The 23286-nt window shown below is 36.5% G+C and overlaps 1 protein-coding gene across 1 annotated transcript in view; it reads right to left on the minus strand.

Moving 5' to 3' along the window:
* Nucleotides 1-23286, minus strand: part of NEBL (nebulette) — a 92711-nt gene that overhangs the window by 14564 nt on the left and 54861 nt on the right. The window contains 5 exon segments of the mRNA XM_067292512.1: nucleotides 10873-11001; nucleotides 13516-13608; nucleotides 18156-18327; nucleotides 19457-19561; nucleotides 21975-22068. Of these exon segments, the coding sequence (XP_067148613.1) occupies nucleotides 10873-11001; nucleotides 13516-13608; nucleotides 18156-18327; nucleotides 19457-19561; nucleotides 21975-22068 (593 nt within the window).

The following is a 23286-nucleotide window of genomic DNA, read 5'->3' on the forward strand; positions in this document are numbered from 1 at the left end:
GCTTTCATTCCCCTTCAGAGGAACTGCAGGAAAGTGCTATATTCAGGAAAAGCCCAGGAGAGCAGAGTCTCCAAGAAGTCAAGTCTACAAGCAGGTACTAATTGTCAGAGTCTAGAGAAAATGGAAAGGAAGCCAGGATGTTCAGTTTTCTACTGTCAAAATTAAAGAGGACAGTCAACTCAAAATCCACCCTCTTTGGCAGAAGTTGTTAATACAGGGAAGACTTTTGCTAGGAAATGCTTGTGGATATTCCTTAGAGCATCATTACTGCAGAGGAACAGGGGGTGCAGGACACTGAATCACAGGTCAAAAGCCTCTCTGATCAACACGTTATGGTAATTGTAAAGCATCATGTAGTTGTAAAGTATTACCTACATCCAGTCTTGACCTTTCCTAGCAGGAGAAGCAGCATCACAAATGATCCACAGAGTCCCTGCCTCTGAATGTGTCATTTAAGGAGTGAGGTGGGGGGCGGCTATCTCATAGCCTGCAAAGAGCATGAGCTAGTCCTGTCCTAGCACAGTAGCAAAATTTTGATGAACAGGAAACGGTGACAACTTTCTAAAAATGCCTTTTGAATGGTCATTTGAGACTATAAGACCATAAACATCAAGGTTCGAATAGGCAGAATAGATTTAATTCCACAGTAGCTGTGGTTCGGTGACAGCTGTAGTAGCTGTATTAAGAAGAACATTGCCAGTAGGTGGAAGAAGGTGATCCTCCCCCTCTACTCAGCCCTAGTGAGGCCACACCTGGAGTGCTGGGTCCAGTCCTGGGCTCCCCAGTATGAGAGAGGGATGGAGCAACTGGTCCGAGTCCAGTGAAGGGCCACTAAGATGATTAAGGGACTGAAACATCTCTCATACAAGAAGAGGCTGAGAGCACTGGGACTGTTCAGCCTGGAGAAGAGAAGACTGAGGTGGGATCTTATCAATGTGTATAAATATCTGAAGGGAGAGTGTAAAGAGGATGAGGTCAGGCTCTTTTCAGTGGTGTCCAGCAGGACAAGAGGCAAGGGGCACAACTGAAACACAGGAAGTTCTGTCTGAACATGAGGAAAAATCTTTTTTACTGCGAGGGTGACTGAGCACTGGAACAGGTTGCCCAGAGAGGTTGTGCAGTCTCCATCCTTGGAGATATTCAAAAAAATGTCCGTACAGGGTTCTGGGCAACCTGCTCTAGGTGACCCTGCTTGAGCAGGGGGATTGGACTAGACGATCTTTAAAGGTCCCTTCCAACTTCAACCGTTCTGTGATTCTGTAGCCAGTTAAAACACAAGTTTTTTTCACACTATAGGTAACAGAGTGTTTGTTCTAAAATAGGATACAACACAATCTCTTAGGAAATTCAAGAAGCCAAATGTTTCAGAAGGTTACCAGCATGTAAAAATGTAGTAAGAGGCTCTTGCAACGTTCACACATACTGACACATTTCTGTGGTTTTAGCTAAAAAATGGGAAAATGTAGAAGTGAACACAACACAAAATTAGAATTCAGAATGAATGACAAAAGCTATCCTCTTCATTAAACTTACACAAACAGTTGTTCTAGGGATAAATTTAAAAACTTTATGAAGTCATATCTGATATTTAAAATTTTATGGACAGTTGTAACAATTCACTTCAACTAAAATAAACGCAAAACATTATTATTGCTTCCAGATCCCACTGGCCAGTTCCTACAGCACTGTAAAAATAAAACCATCTCAACTATTTGGCTTCTAAACCTAAAAATGAATTCCTATTTGTCCCCATTTTCAAACTTTAAAATGTTGTTTTAGGGTTATCATGAACACAGAATATTTTCAAACAGTTAAATTTAGTGCAACTGAGGAAAAGTAACATTTCAAATACTCAACCACAAAATCTTCTATAGATGTTAATTCACTCATTTTGCTCACAAAAACAGATTTAATGCATTAAATAGTCTATTCAAGCTAAGGTGAAAAGAATTAGTTACTGGGACTAGAAGAGAAGGGATTGCATTTTTGAAGGACAGTTTATACCAAATATTATGGGGGAGGAGGTGCTGATTGGTTGTTTTTGCTTTGGTAGACCCATTTACCTATCTGGACTGTGAACATGATTTTTCTGACTATACTCTCATCTCTACAACCTCTAATATACATACTTCTGCATATATATTATACATTATATTATGTCTTAGGAATTGTTCTAGCAGTTCAAATATAAAGCAGATGTCCTCATTCACTTTGTATGGATTATAGCAGCAATTGCTATAATATTATACTGGAATTAGTCTTCACTGTTAGCCACAGAGTCCAAAGAGTTTAACCTTTATATCTATAAGCAGCAGGTGTACCATAACATTTATATGTGTCCCCATTTCTCTTACTGTTATTGTAACTGGAATACAAATCACACAGCCTCCTGCTTTGGAGTTCTGACTATGAATTGCAGTACGCATTTAGTGTCAGGGACATAACAGACCTTATCACAAGCTGACTTTTTTGGCTGACATTCCACCTGAACTGCAGCATATGTCAGCTGAGAAAACAGAGTACAACGTGCTTTGCCTTTCCCTGCACGCCACACCACATCCTTTTGCTTATGAAGGCACGAAAAGGCTGAAAGCTAGCCTGAGTCATCCTAGGTCCTGGTGGGGCCACAGTGTACCACAGAAAGCTGCAATTCTTTCTTGCATTGTGAACAGGCAGGTTTCTGCTCTAGGCTTTCTCACAAATGGAAACAGTTAGTAAAATGAAGGTTATCAATCTGAGCAATGGGGGAAGGACAGTATGAACCCAGATCAAGAAAATGACTGCACATAATTTTACTGGTGATATTTATTGTCTGCTGGAGATAAAATTCTCTGAAGAGTATCAAAAGCTGCTATAAGGGACCACATTGAACAACTGAAACAATTGCTTGGCAAGGGAGCCATTAACACTTAAGCTGTTGAATCACTTAACAATCTCCCTTCCACCTTCTGCTCATCAGCTGTCTAAAGGAAAAGGGAATATTAGACTCTGACAACCAGTAGGGCAAACAGGAGGAGGATCCCCTGAACTGCTGCCAGGCTACAGAAACTGCAAATGGAATGTCTCCTGGATTCATCTTCCCTGGGGTGTGTGGCGGTTGCCTTTTTATGCTGTAAAATCTCACTGGTGTGGGGGAGAAGTGCAGGAATCAAATACAGGCTGAGGGAGTCTAAGCAAAAAACACTTTGGAAGTGTGAAATGTAAAGCTCTCCCTGGAATGTTAACTCACCCTCAGTGAACGTACACTGAATGAAAAAGTGCTTTCAGCTGGATCACAATTTCTATCTGAATGTATTTCAAGCAATGTGGGATATTTAATTTTATTCTCAGAGCCAAAAATTAAACCTCACTCAAAGTTTAACTGAACATAAAATCTAGCGCTCGCTTTAGAGTTCCATACAAAGCTTCAGGTTTCACACTACAAACCATAATTTTTAGATAGTTCCTAGTTCTTTTGTAGTGAAAGAGAATGAAATCTAGCTTTCTGGACTCGTTTCTCTCAATTTCTGCATTAACAAAGCACTCAGTAAAATCAGAGGACACTATGTAAGAGTCTGATAGTCCAGACTACGACAGATAGATTTTAGATAAAACTGCTGTAATACACAAAAGTGGTCCCACTGTCACCATTCCAGATTCCTAGACTTACTCATCTTAAAAGGCTGAAATGGATTATTCAGAGGAGATGAGATCATATAAACACTGTCAGAGATCTTTTCACGGAATCTTCTTTGGGAGTTAGCACATATATAAAGAACACATCCGGCCTGTTTCTAATTGAAATCTGAACTTTCACAACTAACCTTGCATTTTATTTCCCTTCTTACCTCAAATCTGTAGGTGAAAAAGTATTACTTTTCCAACACCAGGAAACTTCCCACTGTTTTCATAAAGTCCTCTGCCTGTAACATCATTATTTTTTAATCAGAAACAAAAATTACTCCTTTTTGAACATTAGGAACTGCTGCATGACAGGAGGCAGAAGCTGAAAGGGCAAAACATACCTCCTTCAAATGAAAGGTGCAGGTTTCAAAGGAGAAAGAGCTCTGTCTTGCTGCCTGAACAAGCAATCTCTTTTCTTTTGGGGTACAGCATCATTACAGCAAACCTCTATAAAGGAAAATAAGTTATCCTGGCAAATATATTTTTGAGACTGGAAGACCAGGAGTCAGCAATCTTGAAGGAGTGTAAACTCTCTAAACAATGAAAATTGCTTATGCTAAATAATTTGTGGTACTAGATAGGTACTAAACAGATATGAAGCAGCTGTGTACATATTACATACACAGAAGAGTAATTAGTTTAGTTCAAAAATATTACAATAGGCTTATTAGAGAGGTATTTATAATTTGACTCCAAGCATTTGTACCACTATATACACTTAAAACCAGAAAATCATGCGTCTGCCAGGATGGAAAAGCACAAAGTTTTACCATGATGCTGTTCAGTAGAAAAAGACCATTTTCACCACACATTAGCTTTCAGGCTGGCAAATCTGCTGGGGGCTTAAATGTAAAAGAAGCAAAACCAAAGCACCATCTAGTCTGAAATAAAAATAAAAATTCAGAAACAGATGTAAGAGCTGGTGGATAAGAAAAGGATGTATGTGACTCCAACCAAGAGGGAGTGCACAGAGCATTCTGTTTTGATGTGTTCAGGCTTTTGTGGTAGTGCAGCCTGCTGATACACTTAAAAGGGGACAAGAAATCTGCAAAAGCCAGTGAAGTTCTTCCTGTGAAATCTACAATCCCTCTCCCTCCAAATGCCATATTTGATTACTGGACTCTAGGAAACAACGTTATGGAAACAGAATTCAGCTTCCTAACATAAAAGACCCATTCTTCCTTGGCTGCTACAGAAGAAAATATAACTGCTGTGTCATTCTGCCTGACCTCCTAAAATGACAGAGCTCAGAAACTGAATATGAAGAGGGGTGAAGGATTTCTGCCTTGTGCTCCTGCCAACTGAACCTGGAGATGGAAGACAGATGTCTCTATTACAATCTAATGAGCAGTAGAACATTATTTCCTCCATTTTTTTTGACTTGTCTTTTACTAATGGTGAATTTTTCCACCCTCAAAACAAGAGGTTTTTAGTAAAAAATGAGGAAAAGGAGAGAGAAAGGAAGGGATCCAGATTCTGATCCCTTCCTTCTCTTCTATCTACTGGTACAACAGAAGGGTATTACCACAGTCCCAACCCAAGCAGACTGCCTGGTCCAGGTACCAGGGAGCATCTCTGTAAATCCAGTGAGAGAAAACAGACGTTTTTTCCTCCATTTCACCTAACTAGTCTGTCTTCTGACCAGACAAACCTGGAGCAAAAGCAGCAGCATAATTCCTGGTTGTAGCAGCTTCTGTGGTATAAGTGGGAAGGCAAACCCTACAAACAAGTATCTTAGATACAGAGCCACAAATACTGTTGTGCGCTCAGGGAAGGGAAGGAGTTCTCCCTGAAATTCTCCCCGTGTCAGGCCTGAGCAGCAAAAGCACCTTGCAGGTGCTGGTACATAGTGCAAGGCTGTTGCTAGTAACATACAATAATACATAGGGTCTACATTTGCTCCAGGCAGGGCTGTGTTCAGACTTCAGTTGAAATTTGTGTATTTGGATTTCCAGTGTCAGTGAAAGGAGGCAGCTTCCCTGAAAAAGCAATAGTGAGAGACTCAAGTGTTAGCTGCAGACCCTTTTCATCAGAATAAAGAAAGGAAGACCTCAAAGCTTATTTCAAGACCTCTTTATCTTTATTCTCACTACTTTTTCTGGTGGCAGGTGAACCACATCTTAGGTTTAAGAATTTAGGCTCAAGGAGACAAGGCTGTATAGTGATTATGAGGCCAACAAATAACACACTGGCACCAACCAATACATGGAAATCTTAGCATTCATTTTTAAAATGCAACAAAAGACACTTGGAAATTCTGTCCTAATATCCACATGACCTATCCTACGTGACCTATCAAAGCTTATTTGGAGTAGAGCAAACCTGATTTGCTCCCTCCTGAAGAAAGACTTTTCCCTAGGTTTTAATATAACATGATGATGACTTAGAAAATAACTAAGAAATCAATTTTTTTTCCCAGCAGAGTAACAATACTATATCTTGCCATCCATGAATGAAGGGACCTGATATTCACCTCTGACTTCTCTCCATCTAAAGATTATACTCAATTTAAAATATGAGCAAAATAAGAACAAAACGGGCACTTTAGTACACTGAAAAACTTTGAAGAAGTGGTAAGAAAACACATATATATATCATGTCTATATGCTGATGGACACCAATTAACTTGGAAAAGATGAAGAAAAGAAAGTTTAAAAGCAAATGGGGAGAAAAACAACCCAAAAGATTTAAACTAAAAGGAAAAAAGGGTATATCAGGCAAAAAACTAGTCGAACTCATCTAATGCAGGATGATCACTAAGATCATTTTAAAGTAGAAGCCTTCAGACTGAAAACAAACTTGGTAATATTTAAATAAAGTCCTTCTGACTTAAATCAAAGAAAAACAGGAGAGAGCTAAACAGCCCCACAGAGATACAATAAATTGAAAGATAATTAAAATAAAAACTGAGTGAAGGAAGAATATTGGAAAGTGAAATTAAAACATTCTGCTGTTGAAACAGGATGGAAGGAAAGCTGCATAAAAAGACTTTGATAACTAAAACAAAAGGAGGAACCTTAAAGAAAATATTTTCACTGAAATATAATGAAAACAAAATGTGGACATGAATTGTTGCATAATAAAAAAAACAGGGAAAGAAAAAAAAAGAGAGACAGACAGAATAACAGTGAAGTAACAGTGAAACTTCCAGTGTGCATGGGTCTTCTCATTCCAAACACCAAAAGCAATTCCTCACCTCAAAATGAGCAAAAGACTGATGCAAAACGGAAGTGACCAAAGTAATGGTATCATCAGGCCACTCTCTTCTAGTAGTACACAAATGTGCACAGTCACTTCTCTAGCCATCACGGCAAAGCCTAGAATTTGTTCTAGTAGTAGCTGAGTGGCCCCTGGTGACAGATGATGATGTAGGTCAACTCTCTTAACGACAAGTTTCCATGCTCTAAAACACTTAAATTGCTTGACATTTTAATCCTAAACCAGAATTTCATCTGGTTGTAATATTTTGTTTCTTTGTTTCTAACAATGGGCTTGAAGAAAAATATGAACTAATCATAAATGTTTGCTTGCAGCCTTCACTTTATTTTGCCATTCTTTGTCTATAACTGCACACATATGCCTTTGAGCAACTGAGCATGACTGGCACTAGATCATACACCACAAATTCATTTCTATATCTTACATCCCACCACACATTAACACTCCAGTGTTAACAGTCCTTTCCTCTCCTCAGTCTCCAGAGATGGAACTACTGAGAAGAATATATATACACAAATTGTTGCAAAATAACATGCTTTTCAAAAAAAAAAGTTAATCTCCAATATTGTTGTGAACTTATGCTACTTTCAAGCATTTTTACTCTCACCTTGGGGGAACAGAACTAGACAGTCTTGAGACATGGAGGGAGCTGAATGCCATTTTCATGTATCGACCTAAGTTGCCAGTAAGAGATTCACTGTTATTTTGAGTCCTTAAAATAACAGAAGATATCTTTCTAAAAATACATGCTTCAGCGCATCTTCTGAGAAAAACTGTACAGGCTGTCAACCAAGAAGTCCAATTAGGCGATAGCTGTGTTTCCTTCTGTCATTAGAAATGAAAACTCCATAAATATATGTAAAACTGAGATAATTGTCTCCTCCATAGAGCAGATGGTTGAAATACAAGTACCATTGTCCAAAATAATGCAAGACTGAAATATGAGTTGAGTCATATAGTCTTCTCCTGGGGGCCTGAATGCAAACAACCAGGACAAGACATTACTTCTTGGGGGAGGAAGGGGAGCAAGAGGGTAAGCGTGAAAATAATTGGGAGAAAACAGTGTGTATGGCAGCACAGAAAATCAGGAGAGAGAAAAAACTTTATAATGAAATCCTTAGAAAATGGTTGAGAGATCTTCTGGGCACAGTGCTGGCTAGGAAGACCTGAATTGAAAGCAAAGAAATCATCTCTTGTTGCTTTTCTTTCTACAGTGTTCTGCAAAGAAGGATTTGATCAGTTTTTATAAACAGAAATAAATCTAACTTCCATATATCTCAATTTCTTCTCACTAAAATAATCTGAAAGACCTTCCCAAAAATGACTAAATAGCTCCATGCCTGAGAAGCTGTTACACCAGTGTAAAAAGCAGGACTGAAAGAGAGACATTGGTAGCTTCTGTTCCTCTTTAGCCAAGCTGAAAATAGCTGTTTGAACAATAGCTGAAAATTTTGCAAGAAGAATTAATGTGGCAGCCAATTGTTTCTAGGAAGTGCTACAGAATGGCTTGCAGGTAAAAAGGAAATCTTTGTTAGGGCAACAATTAATTACAAAGAATGATGTTGAGGCTTAACCTCATCACCTAAAATAATGATCAGGAAGTCAAATAGGAAGAAGAAATTCTAGCAAACAACCTGAGTAGCCTCTGGTGATGTTGCTACCAAAATTCCCTCAGGACAACAGAGGCAGTTATTTAGATCTAGGATAAGCCTTTGACATCAGGTTTACGATGAAGCCATAGTCAAGAACCCAGATAAGGGCTGCAAGGAGTACCTAAGGAAAGACACCACTAGCAGTGCCAGTGGATAGGTGAAGATTTGTGCTCTTGGTCAAAAAATCAGTAACAGTTTACAGAATAAATTGGCAATGGAACAATTTAGAAGCAGCTGAAACATAATGAAACAGGCCAAAGACATTATTTAGAGGTTGTGAAATTGGTCACAGGTCTCCAGTTGTATTTCATATTGGTGCACCATCAGATTGAGCAATCACCAGTGAGAAACATTGCGAGACCGAAAAGTACAAACTCGGTGAAAAACAGCAGTGAAATCTCAGCAAAATGAGTTTGGCTCTCATTTACTGTGGTGCACCTTAACAGACACTCTTTAACGGTCAAGGGCCTTTGGCTATGTGACAAATGAGATTTTGGATGGAATGCTGCTTTGAAAAAGGTTGCTATTTGTGATCAAAGACGCTATCTTCTGCTGTTTGTTTCGGAGTGTGTTCACAGAAATGGGCCTTTAGATACCTTTCTTGTAAATAATCAGAATTGTGTCAAAGTACTTAGCTCTGGCATTTTTTTCTCTCCTGCAAGGAAAACTGTCTACAAGCACTCAGATATTGGCTAACCAGCTGGGTCAAGAGAGGAAACAATATATTGCAAAAATATGTTGATCTTGGCAAGGATCTATTCCACACATCTCCATAACAATAGATTTAAAAAGAGACATAGAAAGCAAACTTGCTAATGCTAAGACAACCAGCAAAATAAAGCCCATTTCCTATTCTCAATACGGTAAGTAATAAAAAATATCTGTTAACAATCAAATCAAGCTGACAAAGCAGTGTTAAAATGGCTTGGAGTAGAGCCAAAAAAGATCAGTGGATATTTAGGGACAATGTGCAGTGGACTGAGAAGTCTACTTTGCATCAAGACAGAGAGGGGCATAAATGCATGTTTTTGCTATAATCATTTCAAAGAGTTTGGAATAAAGCTAAAATATCAAATAAAGATGGACAGATAGGATATAAGGGATTCCACTTCAGTCAAAGACATGGATATTGGTTTGTTCAGAGCCAGTATTCTTCAATCTGAACACTTTCTTTGTCACCTTTTCTTAATCAGAGCTGCTTGTATGTATCTACACAGTACCTAACACAATGTAGACTCCCTAAACACTAGCAAACATAGTAACATACTACTCTGGTGAATGGGAGGATGTAAACGGGCAGTCTACAATTAAAATGTCTTAAAATCTTCTAAAAGCACGGGTAATCCAAGGATCCCAGGTAACTAAATGGTAGCTGTATCTTTACTCTGACCTCTTCTTAAAAAAAAACACCACACACACACACACACGCAAAACCACCTTGGTAACTTTTTGACTTTTTGGATGACCTTCTCAATGCACCTTCTTCCAGAATTAAGAAACAGAGATCACATCGCTATTTCTTCTTTTAATTATATTTACAGCACAATGTTTCTGAACATTCACAATTCACCAGTTAAGTCTAATATACGTTTTAATTCCACTGGGATGACTAGAACCCTTATTCATCATTCTCATAAATTCTGTCCTAATCTATCACATCAGACAGATGCAAGACATGGTTTTGTATCTGGGAAAGCAGGTTTGCCAAAATATTCTAATATTAATCTATGTAAAATAATATCATACTATACCAGCTTCCCAGCTGAATATTAACTCTGGTTCCTAACTGTTGAGAGTATATGAAACTTTTCGTATGGTAGAAAGATGTCAATCTTTCCTATTGATACACTTTTCCTTTTAGGGTGGAAACCAAAAGCTTCAAGTACCTGCAACATTTAATATGGGAAGTACTTTGGTCACTCAAACACTATCATATGGTTTATTTGCTCATTGAAAATCACAAGGTAAATTTAAATTTTCCAGCTGAAAGGTGTATTTTTTCAGTTATATTGTGTCTTTCAAGAGGAAAAAAAAATTAATGCAAGTTTTGCAAAAACACAAAGACACTTTCATTTAATCACTGTAAATTGGAGTTAGTAGGGCTTTCAGACTGACACAGTTCCCAAGATGGTGAAATATAATACAGGAAATAACATAATGGCATGCAAAAAGTGTGCAGGCTTGAGATTTTGCTTTGCCTCTTTAATCAGTCAGTGCAATAGCTTACACAGGTTCTAATGACTTGTGACTATACAAGGATACTTGAGTTAATACAGGCCTGTAGGTCTCAACACTCTGTGATGGTGTTATTAGCAAAAAGGGTGGGAATAGGGGATACCTCCTTCATCAGATGGCCTTGTTATCTCACTGCAGTAAGAAAAGGTAGGATTCGTGTCAGAACCATCTGATTTATCGTCTCCCAGACTGGTAGAATGTAAATACTGCTTACTGTAACGGCTTGCTCTTTCTACAAAAGTAGAAAGAAAGAGTATCACAGTAAACACATGACAGAAGCAGAACAAGAAAAATACCCACTGCAAATATTGATATTAATATATTGATAGCTTTAAAATGAGAGAAAAGTGAATTGCATGAAATTTTGGATCCATTTTTTAACACTGTTAGTTCAAAAGGTTGCTTTAAACTCAGATACAACTTCATCCTCTGCTTTAAAAGAACAGCAGAAGGGGAAGGTAGGATAGATATATTGAAGAAAAATGGGACAAAGATGAAGCAGAGAAATGTCTCCAATGGAAAATCTAAATGTTTCCTTATCCCAACACATACATAATTCTCCTAGTCAGAAAACAGTCTGAGTCTTTTCTTCAATTAGATTTTCACTGGAAAAAAAATTGTTAATTACATGGAAAATGACCTGCAAATTCTAACAAAAACACCATGAAATCACAAGAGATTAGGAAATACTAGCCACTGCAGAATGCCAAGGCACTGCAGTGATAAGAATGAAAATAATATGCATTTTCTGGGAACAGTTTTATACCAGGCTGATTAAGAAACAGCATTTCACAGTATGAAGCTGTGCCACGCCAGTCCTTGACTTAGGGAGACACTGGACCAGTATCACTGCAGTATGCTACCAGGTTTAAAATACTATTCTTTAATGCACTTGATATATAATAGATAACAGAAAATGCATTTAATTTTCATTTGTAATTCTGAGCCCCAGAAGGAAGCAGAAATCATACTGAAGTGTTTTTTGGACATATCTGTTTTTCAAAAATTAAAAGATATATAGCTTGAGGGGAAATTAAGAACAGGGAACTGTGTAAGATAAAAAAAATGTCATCCATAATATCTCATTAATATTTTTACCATGGCAATGAATGCAGCTGCAAGTGACTTTTTATTATTATTCAATAATAATTCATCTATGATCACATGATTAACTCTTTTGAAAAAAATTTATTCTTCCATATTATTTCTGAAACCTTGCTCACTGGATGATTATTTTCCTTATTACAATTAAGGTTGTATAAATATTTTCATAAAAAAAAATCTGAGGTTTATAACTCAAAGAGAAATTTGCTTGAGTCTGAAACTTGATTCAGAGTATTTCAGGCTAGTATGTGTTCTTTAGTAATTTTCAAACTCAGTCCATTCAGATACAGGAGTGACTGCTAAACTGAGCATACTTTTTTTCAAGAAGATGTTCTACAGACTGCCTATTTTAGAAAGTCGGAAATCCTTTATTCAATTTTCTCATCTCTCTTCTTTTTTAACCACAGTTTTATTTTCAGATGAATACAAATGCATAGACACATATGAGACGTATATATGTATGAAACAACAGATGTATTTAAGAAATGAAAAGATTTCAAATACACTTCATGTAGCTGGAAAACTTAAAGGAAGATTATAAAGCATTCTAGGATGCACAGGTCTTAAAAAACGCTTTTATTTTACTGACAGTCTTCTAGTAAAATAAAAGTGCTTTGGATTCAAAAAAAAGTCTGGCCACCAATTAGGATCAGATCCAAGGCCTTTGGCATCCTTCCACTGACCTCAGAGGATTTTAGAATGGCCTTTAGGTAATTAATGGATAGGACATGATTCAAAAATAAAAACACCATAGAAGTAGAACTATTGAAGAAAAAAAGTAAATCATTTTAACATGACATGCTTTAATGCATATTCTCAAAGAAGAGCCAAAACGAATTCTTAACACCGTGATGTCAATAAAAAAATTCCCATTGGCTTCAGTGAGACTGGAATTGCATCCTGTAATTCCCAAGGCTTTCAATGTGCTAGGACTAGTTTGCAAATTTGCTTTCACTTTGATTTAAATAATAACAAAATGCACTTTCCAAAGTTTCTCTGCTTCCCTTTGCCATGCATGCAGAAATACTTTTGAATGACAGTCAAAAAAACAGTTAAGATATCAGTATTGGTAGCAAAGACAATACATGTGCAAAATTTAGGACTCAAAATAAATACATCTGAAAACAAAAAAATACTTTCTGAACCAAAGTATTATTGCCTATTATTACATTAACTTCTCGCCTTTTCTATCTATTCTTAAATTATGAATGCCTGGAAAGATACAAGCAATAGCATAAGGCATAATATCATGTGCCACAGAAACCATATTTGCACAGAGAAGAAATCAATTTTATAAATAAACCACCTTCTAGATCTCTGAAATTTTAGTAAGGTCCAGCTATTTGAAAACCCTAATTATAATGAGGACAAAGAAGGTTAATGCTTTTTAAATGACTGACTATTTCTAACTGGCATGAGCAAATCTTATTTAGGATAAAATTTCTTCCACTATTTCTTATCTGCACATGCAATCACAGCTAAAGTTCCTATAAAACACTGCTTTTAAAAAACTACAGTTTTATATATAGGAAAACATATATATAAAACATGTCTGGCATATTGACCTGAAAATTTACTGTATCAGCTTAGTTTCATAAACATAAAATGTTGATTTGAGGAAAAGTCAGGATATAAGCAATACCAGAAAGTATATGCAGACTCCTAGACTGAATATTGTCCTCCAGAGGATCAATGTCGAAGATGGAGCCAGGATCTGTGCGCCAAACTTTTAGATCTTTTCCCAAAGCACAGAAATGATAAGACAGACAAACAGAAGTAAAAGCATGAAAGGAATGAGTTTAAAAATTAGTGACCAAACAATTTCCTTTATATAGGAATTAACTAAAACATCTAAATATTCACCTGAGAGGACCAGAAAGCATTAGTTTCCTACTTAAAAGAACTTGGTGCATCCATTTTAAGTGCTGATATCATTTTAAGGAGACTTTTCCCAATTTTTATTTTCATTTTGCTAAATATCACCATAATATTTTCTTAAGTCTAAATAAACGGAAACAAGTTAAATAACACATAAGAGTATTCTTCTTCACTAGCAGAATCAAAATCATCAGAGATAGATACAAAATGACTTCCCCAGCCCACCAACAGCACAGGCATCCTGGGTGAGATTCTTGCTCCACGTGGATATCAGCAGCAAACATCATTACAGCTGATGTAGTCACTACAGGCCCTTCTTTGCACACAATGGAGAGTCAGCCTAATCTGCAGAATGAGGGGCATAGTTCATCTTATCCTAAAATAAACTTCTTAAAGTTGCTCAATTCGTTTAAAACTCAAAAGTATCTATCCTCCTTAATTAATACAAAAATGGACTAGGGTGACAAGTTTAGCTGTAGAAATCTGCATTGTAGACATCTAAAGTTGGGTAAAATGAATCCCACCTTTAATGCTTCTCTATTTTAACTATTTAATTCCCTCTGTCTTCCAAGCATCTAAGTTTTCTGGGACACAGACTTAACGTTGCCCCACTTTCCCACTATCTAAAAGCATTTTTGGAAGTCATTTTATGAATTCAATAACAGGAGTACCCATAACATCTTCAGCTTTAATTCATACAAATAAATTAAAAATATCTCTGGAATTCACGTGTCTGAACTGGATAATTAGAGAAAAAAGAAACCATAAGAAACAATTAATTACATATCCAAGTTCAAATTATAAACACAGAATAAATGTGAATACAGGTTCAACTATGCTTATAATAAATTTTTAACAAATAGTTAGTGTTGTACAGGTTAAAAGGAGGCTTACAGCAAATGCATAACCAGCTACAGTGAGACTTGTTAATCTGCTCACAACAATCTGTACTATATATAACAGTCATATCCATCTAAAAACATAATAATCATTTAATCTCCCCAAACCAGTTTAAAATAGAACTTTGATGTAAAGTGAAATCAGCTTAAGCATAAATCTATCAGATCACACCTTTCTACTAGTGGCTTGCTTCACAAGCAGACTTGTCTTCAAGATTTACTCAATAAATTGGAGGTGGGCAAAATAATTGTCTTCCCAACTTGGTCCTTTTGCTCGTTTGAGTGGTACCAAGCTAAATGATGTGTTGGTAGGTAAAGCAGGACTATGGGGACCCAAAATATGTTGTGTTTCAAATGATTAATTGCCTAGAGGCAATGGAAAGAACAGACATAGCTAATAAAACAAATCCCACAGCTTTAGAATATATTCAGTGTATGTACATTATGTGTTATCTACTGCAACTCCCATAAGGTGAAGTATGGTGCTAACTCCCACTTGACAAGATGAATAAAAGCCAACATACAGTCTTTTGATAAACTATGCGTTAGTCCTAACAGTGATAAATTATGCAACTATGTAAAGCACTGACAGGCATGGGAGGGGTGGGGGAACTGGTGAATTCCCAGCTTTTCCTGTTTAATCATACACTCGTAGGTAAAAAAAATAACAAATATAGCTTCACGGGAGCATCAGTACAGCTACCATTAATTTGTATTGATTTTACTATCCTGGTAATCAATCAGTTTTAACATTGTGTTTACTTATGCCAATTTAAAATATCCTTAAACTCACGTGAGAATCATGATTTAAATCACAAATCCAAAGCTCAGTTAGAATTAATTTTGATGGCTTTAGAATGTACTACCATGGTTAAAACCAGTGCCTATTTTCCAGAGCAGAGGCATTAATTTTAGCAATCAGGTATTTGAAAAAGTTGTTACAGCTTCACTGATTATTCTTTAAAAACCCACCAGATGGATTCTAACAGAGAGGTTCTTTTTCCTAAATGGTTGAACATTTATTAGCTCGGAAAAACCCCAAGAGAGTCATAGTTTTTTCAGTCTGTGATTTTTTTCCTGGCTGCCAAGGACATTCCATGAACAGGGAGATCACTGCTTTTTTTTTTTTTTTTTTTTTTTTTTTTTAAACAAGTGGATATTATAATTGCAGTTCACTCTGAAAAAGCATTAGCTGAAATATCACTGGATATTAGGCTCTCAGGTATGTCATGGCCTATTTCCTTTAAATAATTGCACTATTTTTGCTGTTTGCTGGGGATAGGGAGTTAAGAATGCTCGTGTGTTTTGATTCTTTACTGGAGTATTTTAGGTTGATAAAAATATCTCTCCGAGAGACGTTCTTAATCCTAGTATGTTTGTGCTAGCAAGCCTTCAGTTATTGGACACAGGATTGCACACAGGGCTATGGTACATGTGCAATGCAGCATAGCCTAGGAGGTCTGAAATGAGCACTGATAAGCACATTGCAAACTGCATATTAAACTCCAGTTTCGCAGGAGCTTTTTTATCCCTATTTGGCAGCACCACCTCCAGCAACAGAAGGGATCCATTTGTTCAAGTATTTGGGTCTCTACAGACAACGATTTAAGTTATTGCCCTAGATCCAGAATGTATGGCCTTCTGAGACTTTCATGGTCTTAAAAGCTACACCACTTTCCCTAGGCAGAGCTTGCTAAACACTACTTATGTGAAATCCTCTCTGACATAAGGCTGTAGCAATAGATGTGTAAAAGGAGGCCATAGGCAAGGAAAGAAACACACTTCTTCATATTCATGGTGGGTAGGATAAAGAATAATGGACATAATTCCTTTTCTCAGGAAAGATTGGGACAGGTCTCAGGAAACAAAAATGCTAACAAGAAAAATACTGAGGCCCTGGAACAGGGGGTGGAGGCTCATTTGGAAGCTTTAAGGAAAAGACAAGAGAGATCTGCCAGGAACAATACAGACATAGCTAACCTTGTTTCAGGCAGGAGGGTGGACTATTATGGCTCACTGATTAGTCTATTCCACCTGTTCAGCCTGTAATTTCCGTGACTTTTTGACAGGCACACTTAAAGTCAACCCCTGTTATTGTTATAATGCATCAAGGATTTTAGAATGAGTATCTCAGGATTACTGTGGTCTATACTGCTGTCAAGCACAGAAAATGAGAAAAAGAAACACCAAAAGAAAAAGAAAAGTGAAAAAATGAATAATGGCTGGTCACCTTTTCCTTTACCACAGGAGATTAGCAAGCTTCTAGGAGATTTCGAATATGTATTTTCACTTTGAACAAGTGCTTGTAACACATATCAAATGACATCTTAATGCAATACTCTGTCTCTACACACAGAAACTATCTATATCCTACCCTCTAAACACCGGGTCTTATCTTGGACCGTCTTTTAGAACATCGCTTCTGAATTCTGGTGTTTGGCTCATCAGAGATGGTGAGGTATTGATGAGTTACAGCTTGAGATATTTTGAGAGCTGTGTGAAATTCTACAGCATGAGGTACAACAAGTATGTGCAGCTCTGGAGAAATAGCTGACTGATAGAGGGGAAAAGTGGAATGGGTCTGAAACATTTAAACCTTGGAGAACCGTAGCTTTAATCCCCTCTCCTCTGTGCAAAATGAAGATTATTGCAGATATTTTGGTCTTTCTTGAAGAGTGAGTATTCAAAAGCACAGCAACAGCAATGACTATCTATATTTAAAAAAAATTACGCAGAAAATGACAACCTATCTCCTATTTGTTCCTATTACTACTTCATTATGTAACGATCTTTATTAGAGGCTGGCATTGTACCAGCAGTTCAACACAATTTTCACACTGAGAAGAAAGTGGAGATGAACACAGAAGGAAGTTACACTTCTAACAGAAATTTCAGAATTATTTTCAGAAATATATTATTATATATTATTCAGAAATTACAGAAATATTTTTATCTGCTCACATATCTTTGCCTCCCCAGGCATGGGAATAACAAAACAAGGGGAAGCACTTCTGGGTTAATATCACATTCTCTTGGAGTTAATCTGTATTAAACTATTGAGCTGATTTCTACCAATATCTCTTTTTAGGAACAATTGTAAAGTCTCTTAAATACAGTAATTCACTTTTTGAAGTTGGATGCAGTGATTGGAATGGTTTTATATTACACTGTATTTCTCATTTTCATGTAGTTTTCAAGGCTAATTAATATCTAAAAAAATTCTTTCATTTTATCACTTGAATCCTAATATCCTCAGAAGTGGCCATTTTCCAGGGCAATTTATTCTCTAACACATACTTGTAAAAACAACAAGAGAAGCAATTTCCAGTAAAATAATGAACAGCACACCCTGTCTGAAAAGAGTAAACAGCGATTTCACTGCAACTTCCCAATTACAGGAAAGTAAAATGAAACCTGGGAGTATTTTTTCCTGGTTGTAATCCAGAAGACAAGCAGAGGCTTTCACCTCCCCCACAGGGGAGAGCAACATTATTTAACAACTTACCAACAATTATTCCAGGTCTTCTATCCATTTCAACTATATGTGGGTGCACCCCTTTATATGCTGCATCACTCACAACTTGGGTGTTTTTTCGCACCCGCTCTGTTATAGGATCATCTACAACTGGGGTGAAGCCTCTGCCCTTTGTCTTCTCAAAATCTTCATGGTATTTCACCTGGAAAAACAAGAAGAATTACATTTTTCCCCAAGCTGCAATTGACAGCAAATGATTATTCTACGCAACAATGCATACTTGTTTTATGAGGCACTTTTATTCTCTGGGTTTTGCACCATGATAGAATTGTTACACACATGAGATGGAGAAGACTTGGCAAGTCATCCAGCCTATCTCCTTGGCTTGATTTCCTGATATTTTGTTATCATTTTTGCATTTGTTTGACATTGCCACTGAATTGCGCGTTAAGTCAAGTGGCAAATCATCAAACTACAGTCACTCAAATCATAGAAAAAAAGGACAGAAAAGGTCCTGAAGAGGTCCTCTGGTCCATTCCCCCTTCTCTGAGACAGGATAGCTCCATAATGATGTAGAAAACTATGGCTGCCAATGAAAATGTTCCAGGAGTAATAGTTCTTAAAAACTCTTAAATACTTTCATTCACTGAGAATTCTGATTATATGTAAAGTTTCATATAAATGGTACCCTTTTGCTCTTTCATTTTGTCATATTCCAGCTGGTTTTATAAACAGGTTTTAGAAAAAATTGGACTTATTCTAAGTAGCCTGCTTTCAAAAAAAGAGAAAACAAGGTAAAAAAGGACAGTAGGAAGTGTTATATAACCAAGTGTTGGAACAAAACTGGTATTAGTAGGAGTTATAAAGGTATTATCCCTAATTACGCATATTTAATTTTTAAATAGTCTTTATAATCAAAGATTTAAATTGACAAACATTCTCACACAAGCAAATGCACACAAAACAATTCATTCCAAGACACAATTCACACGGGAGCCAAGAACGTGCACAGGCACAAGGTGATGTGTGTCACCTAATCCAGCCAAACTGTGATGCTCAAATGAGGTGTATATTTTTTAAAGAAAAAGAAACAAACAAAGGAACAGACATTTAACTGTTAGAAAACTGTTTATTAGTATTTTGAAAATGTTCATTACAGTTATATGCAGTTAGCAAACACTCTTTCCCTCAACAGGCATAAGAGGAAAAATATTCCTTCCATACTTTAGCAGAGTTTCATTAGTTACCTATATTAATGGAAGGCAAAAATCCAGTGGAAAGTCAAGTGCCATTCCTTAGTATACTCTAGTTATAGGAAAAAGGTACCCTACCATTGAGATGTTGTTTTGTGTTTCTTTGACATGCCTTAGCTCAGGTGTGTCTAGAATCACACTACGTCTACCTTTCATCTGCCTCTGATCACTGCTGTACTTGACCTGCAAAACAGCAACAACAGCACATGTGAAGTTTTTGTTTATAGTAGACAGGATGGTGAGAACTACACCATGCAACGGTATCCTATCCAAACCACAGTGCCCAACATTTTTCTGGTTTCTTTCTTTATACTCATTTTCTAGCGATTTATTTTAAAGGGAAGATACAGATGGGCTAGTGTAGTGGTAAGATCAAAGGCACATTTATTCCAGCAATACTTCCTCAAAAAATAGTAGTTACCTGAAAGTTACAACTCCTGACTTTTTTAATGGCATAAGTGAAATAGTACATTTATCAGCTTATAACTGATTACAAGTTAGGGTCAAGATAGTAAGAAAACACCACTCTGACTTCTCTTGGACATCTTTAAAACATATTTCTGTGGCTGAGGATAAGCTATCTTCTTATTACCTAGACAGATCCAGATTCTGTCCTCAGCCTACTTCCAGGTGAGAACCCTAGATCCCTAGGGAACTGAACCCTTACAAGCGGAGTATACTTTCGGCAGGCTTCATATTCATGTTTGATAGCTGGCCTTTTGCTAGCAGCACAAAAGCAATGTGTCTGGAATAAATCTGAATATGCCATGTTGTTTTCAAAGAGAACGTCTGGGCTCTGAAACTTCCTATGTTGCATTTTTCTAATTAGCTTTTTTTGGTGGCATTTTACAGACTTGTGCTAGAAGTATAGATGCAAGGTTAATTATTTGGAGAAAAAACTCTTAAAATTGTAAAACAGTAAAAGTAGTTGATATCACAAGCCCAGTGAACACCACTGCAGTTACCACTGGCTGGTTGAATATTTCACTATAAACTTCATTGTCATTTTTGTGTCATTCTTTTACTACTGGGCTCTCTTAGCTCCTATATTTTATCGTAACTGTGTACTGAATGTTAGTAAATATCATTTTAGAACCCTATACATCCACACTCAAAGATATGATCTCTCAAATCAGTCGTGCAAATCTATTTCAGTGTGCATTTGTGATGAGAGAAATAAAGTCTGTTTTCAAAGACTTAATGGATATGTTAGTGAATATATTGGTCCCAGATCCTCAAAAGAATTCAGGTTGTTTAACTGCCCTTAAAATCACATATTAGTTAAGTACAATAAACCTATGAAAACATAAGCCTTGGTATCTGTGTTTTCTAGGTAAGTTGAGAGCAATGGACAGAGAAACAGAAATATACAGTGTTGCATATTCTTCATACCTTTCTTAATTAAACAATGAATTTTCTTAGCAAATATATGCTTTAGAATATAAGGACCAGGTTCTTCTATTTTCTGGACAGAATAATTACTGTCCACATGTTTGCTAGGGTCATGGATGAGCATTTATCCTTGTAGATTTTGAGAAACAAAGTGAAGGAGTCATTTGGAAAAAAGCATAATTTTGAGAAGTGACAAAATTATTTAAATTGTTCAGTTGTAGGGGAGTTTGCTTCCTATTTTTAATTAAGTACCTCAAAACTAGCTGGCTTCAGTAAATACGCATCAGCATTTATGAACATATTTAAGACATACATAGTCACTTACATGTCAGCTTTTGTTGCTTTGTCCTTAGACAAATCTTCTGATAAACCCAACCTACATTACTTTTCTCTCATACACTCAGTTTTAAAGTGTTCACTACTATTAACTTTCATCTATCACCTTGAGACAGTAGCTCTGCATGGAAGCCTGTTCCATTTACCATTTGTAGGGATTTTGTCACTGATAGTGTTTCAGTGTTGGAGACACAAACTGTAATATAACTAGTCTGGTCCTTTACATCACCTTGTTATCATGACTTCTCCCTTGCTCCTTATTTGTACTGCCTGCTGCTGCTTACAACATCACAGGAATAATTAAAAAAACAAAAAAATTTTAAGTATCATCATAAAAGCCAGAATAAATATAGCATCTCACTCTTTACTGTTTAATGTAATCGGATCTCTCTAGAATACTCAGCTGTGACATATGTGGCATGTTGAGAGTGGAACAGATGACTATATGCTTCCATGATTTGAACCACTAAAAAAAAAAAAAAAGAATAAAAGATATCTTCACAAAATTTAAATTCTCTTTTCCCTTGTCCTTTATTGTAATTTACTTCTGAAGTCTGTGAACTAAAACTTGGTGGCAAGAGACAAAGATTCTTGAAAGAATAATGACCGACCTCTAATGACTTTCTCCTTGAAAAATATTGGTTCCAACACACCCACTTACATTTTTTGTAAGAATAATCAGGCAAGTATGAATATTTTTGTTGCCCATAAGTGCTGTATATATATTCAAAGGATAAAAAAAAAATCCATTCAATAGATGATGCAGTTGGATTCATTTAACGCATCGAATCTAAATGGAAAAGCATACCCTTGTTATATTCCTACAGTGACTGAAAATATAAATGACAAAAAGATTCAAACAACTTGCCGAGCTGATATTGTCTTGATTCTTCTTGACTCTCTCTATCTCAGGAGTGACGCTCACAGCAGTAGCTTTGCCAAGCTGCTCTCTGTAGTGAACCTATTATTTAACAGAATAAAATGGTACATACTGTTTCAGCTAAAGCAACATCACACTGTATTACATTAAAATGTATGATTTAAAAGGTCATCCAGGAAACAAATGAAAGCCTAAAATGCATTTGAAATTTATTAAAGCTCATAAAACTTGATTCTTGAAGCATAACCTTGAATTCTTTTGGTATAGTCTTAATGCATTTGTGTGAATATATACACACGTAGGCACACAACACCACCTGACATTTAACACACTAGTATTTGCCAGTATATAGAAATACCTTATATTTGGAATGGGGTAAGCCACAAACAATGTATTGATTTAAGAAGAGCAAGTGAAAACCTCAATTTCACCAATGCCTGCTGTAAATGCACATTTGTCCACACACAGAGATCCCATAAAGGATACCATCTATGTTCTAACTTTTATATTCTGTATATTTAGAGGTGATTTACCACAGTGGATGCAATACATCAGATGACTGTGAAATGAACCCAACTTTCTAAATTTCACCGCATGTTTACTTAAGTGCACTTTCAGCTCAGAAATATCCCCTCTGTCACTTTCCACAAAAGTACGCTTGCAGCAATGATGCATTAAATAAACGCATGCTCAAGGCAGCACCAGTATCTAAAGAAGAAAAATGACAGAATGTGGCACTGACTGACCAATCAGTCTGATGTTAACCTTGGCCCAAAATACTGGCAAGTCTGATATGGTACGGTTATTTAATAATTAGAGATGCTTGGATGATTTTTACCAATCAACAAAGTTTTATGCAAAATAAGTGTTTCAATACAAAGCAGAATGTTTTTATAAGCTCTCATGACTTGTACCATAAGCATAGCTGTGCTGACATACTATGCTCATCATTCTGCAGTGCATTGCGGCATTAAAATGCATATCCTTCAAACAATTGTCTTCCTCATGTGAGCCAGGTCTGATCTGTCCACATCAACATATCCCAGTTGAAAATTAACATCTTATAAAAATGTTGATAAATTGTCAAATGGATTAAAACTTACAAAATGACAGTTGTAAAGGTAATATAATTATTCAAGACTTAGTGTTTCTAGGAAGGTCTGAAGTTATACGATCTTTGCCCAAAGCTATTCAACGTTTTTAGCAGAGACCTGGAAGAGAATTTAATCTTTCCAGTAAAATTTGTACAGCACAAAAACTGGTGGAAGGTAAACAATGATGAGAGTAGGACAGTTATACA

The sequence above is a fragment of the Apteryx mantelli genome, chromosome 2 (assembly GCF_036417845.1).
Source record: "Apteryx mantelli isolate bAptMan1 chromosome 2, bAptMan1.hap1, whole genome shotgun sequence".
Classification (NCBI taxonomy): Eukaryota; Metazoa; Chordata; class Aves; order Apterygiformes; family Apterygidae; genus Apteryx; species Apteryx mantelli.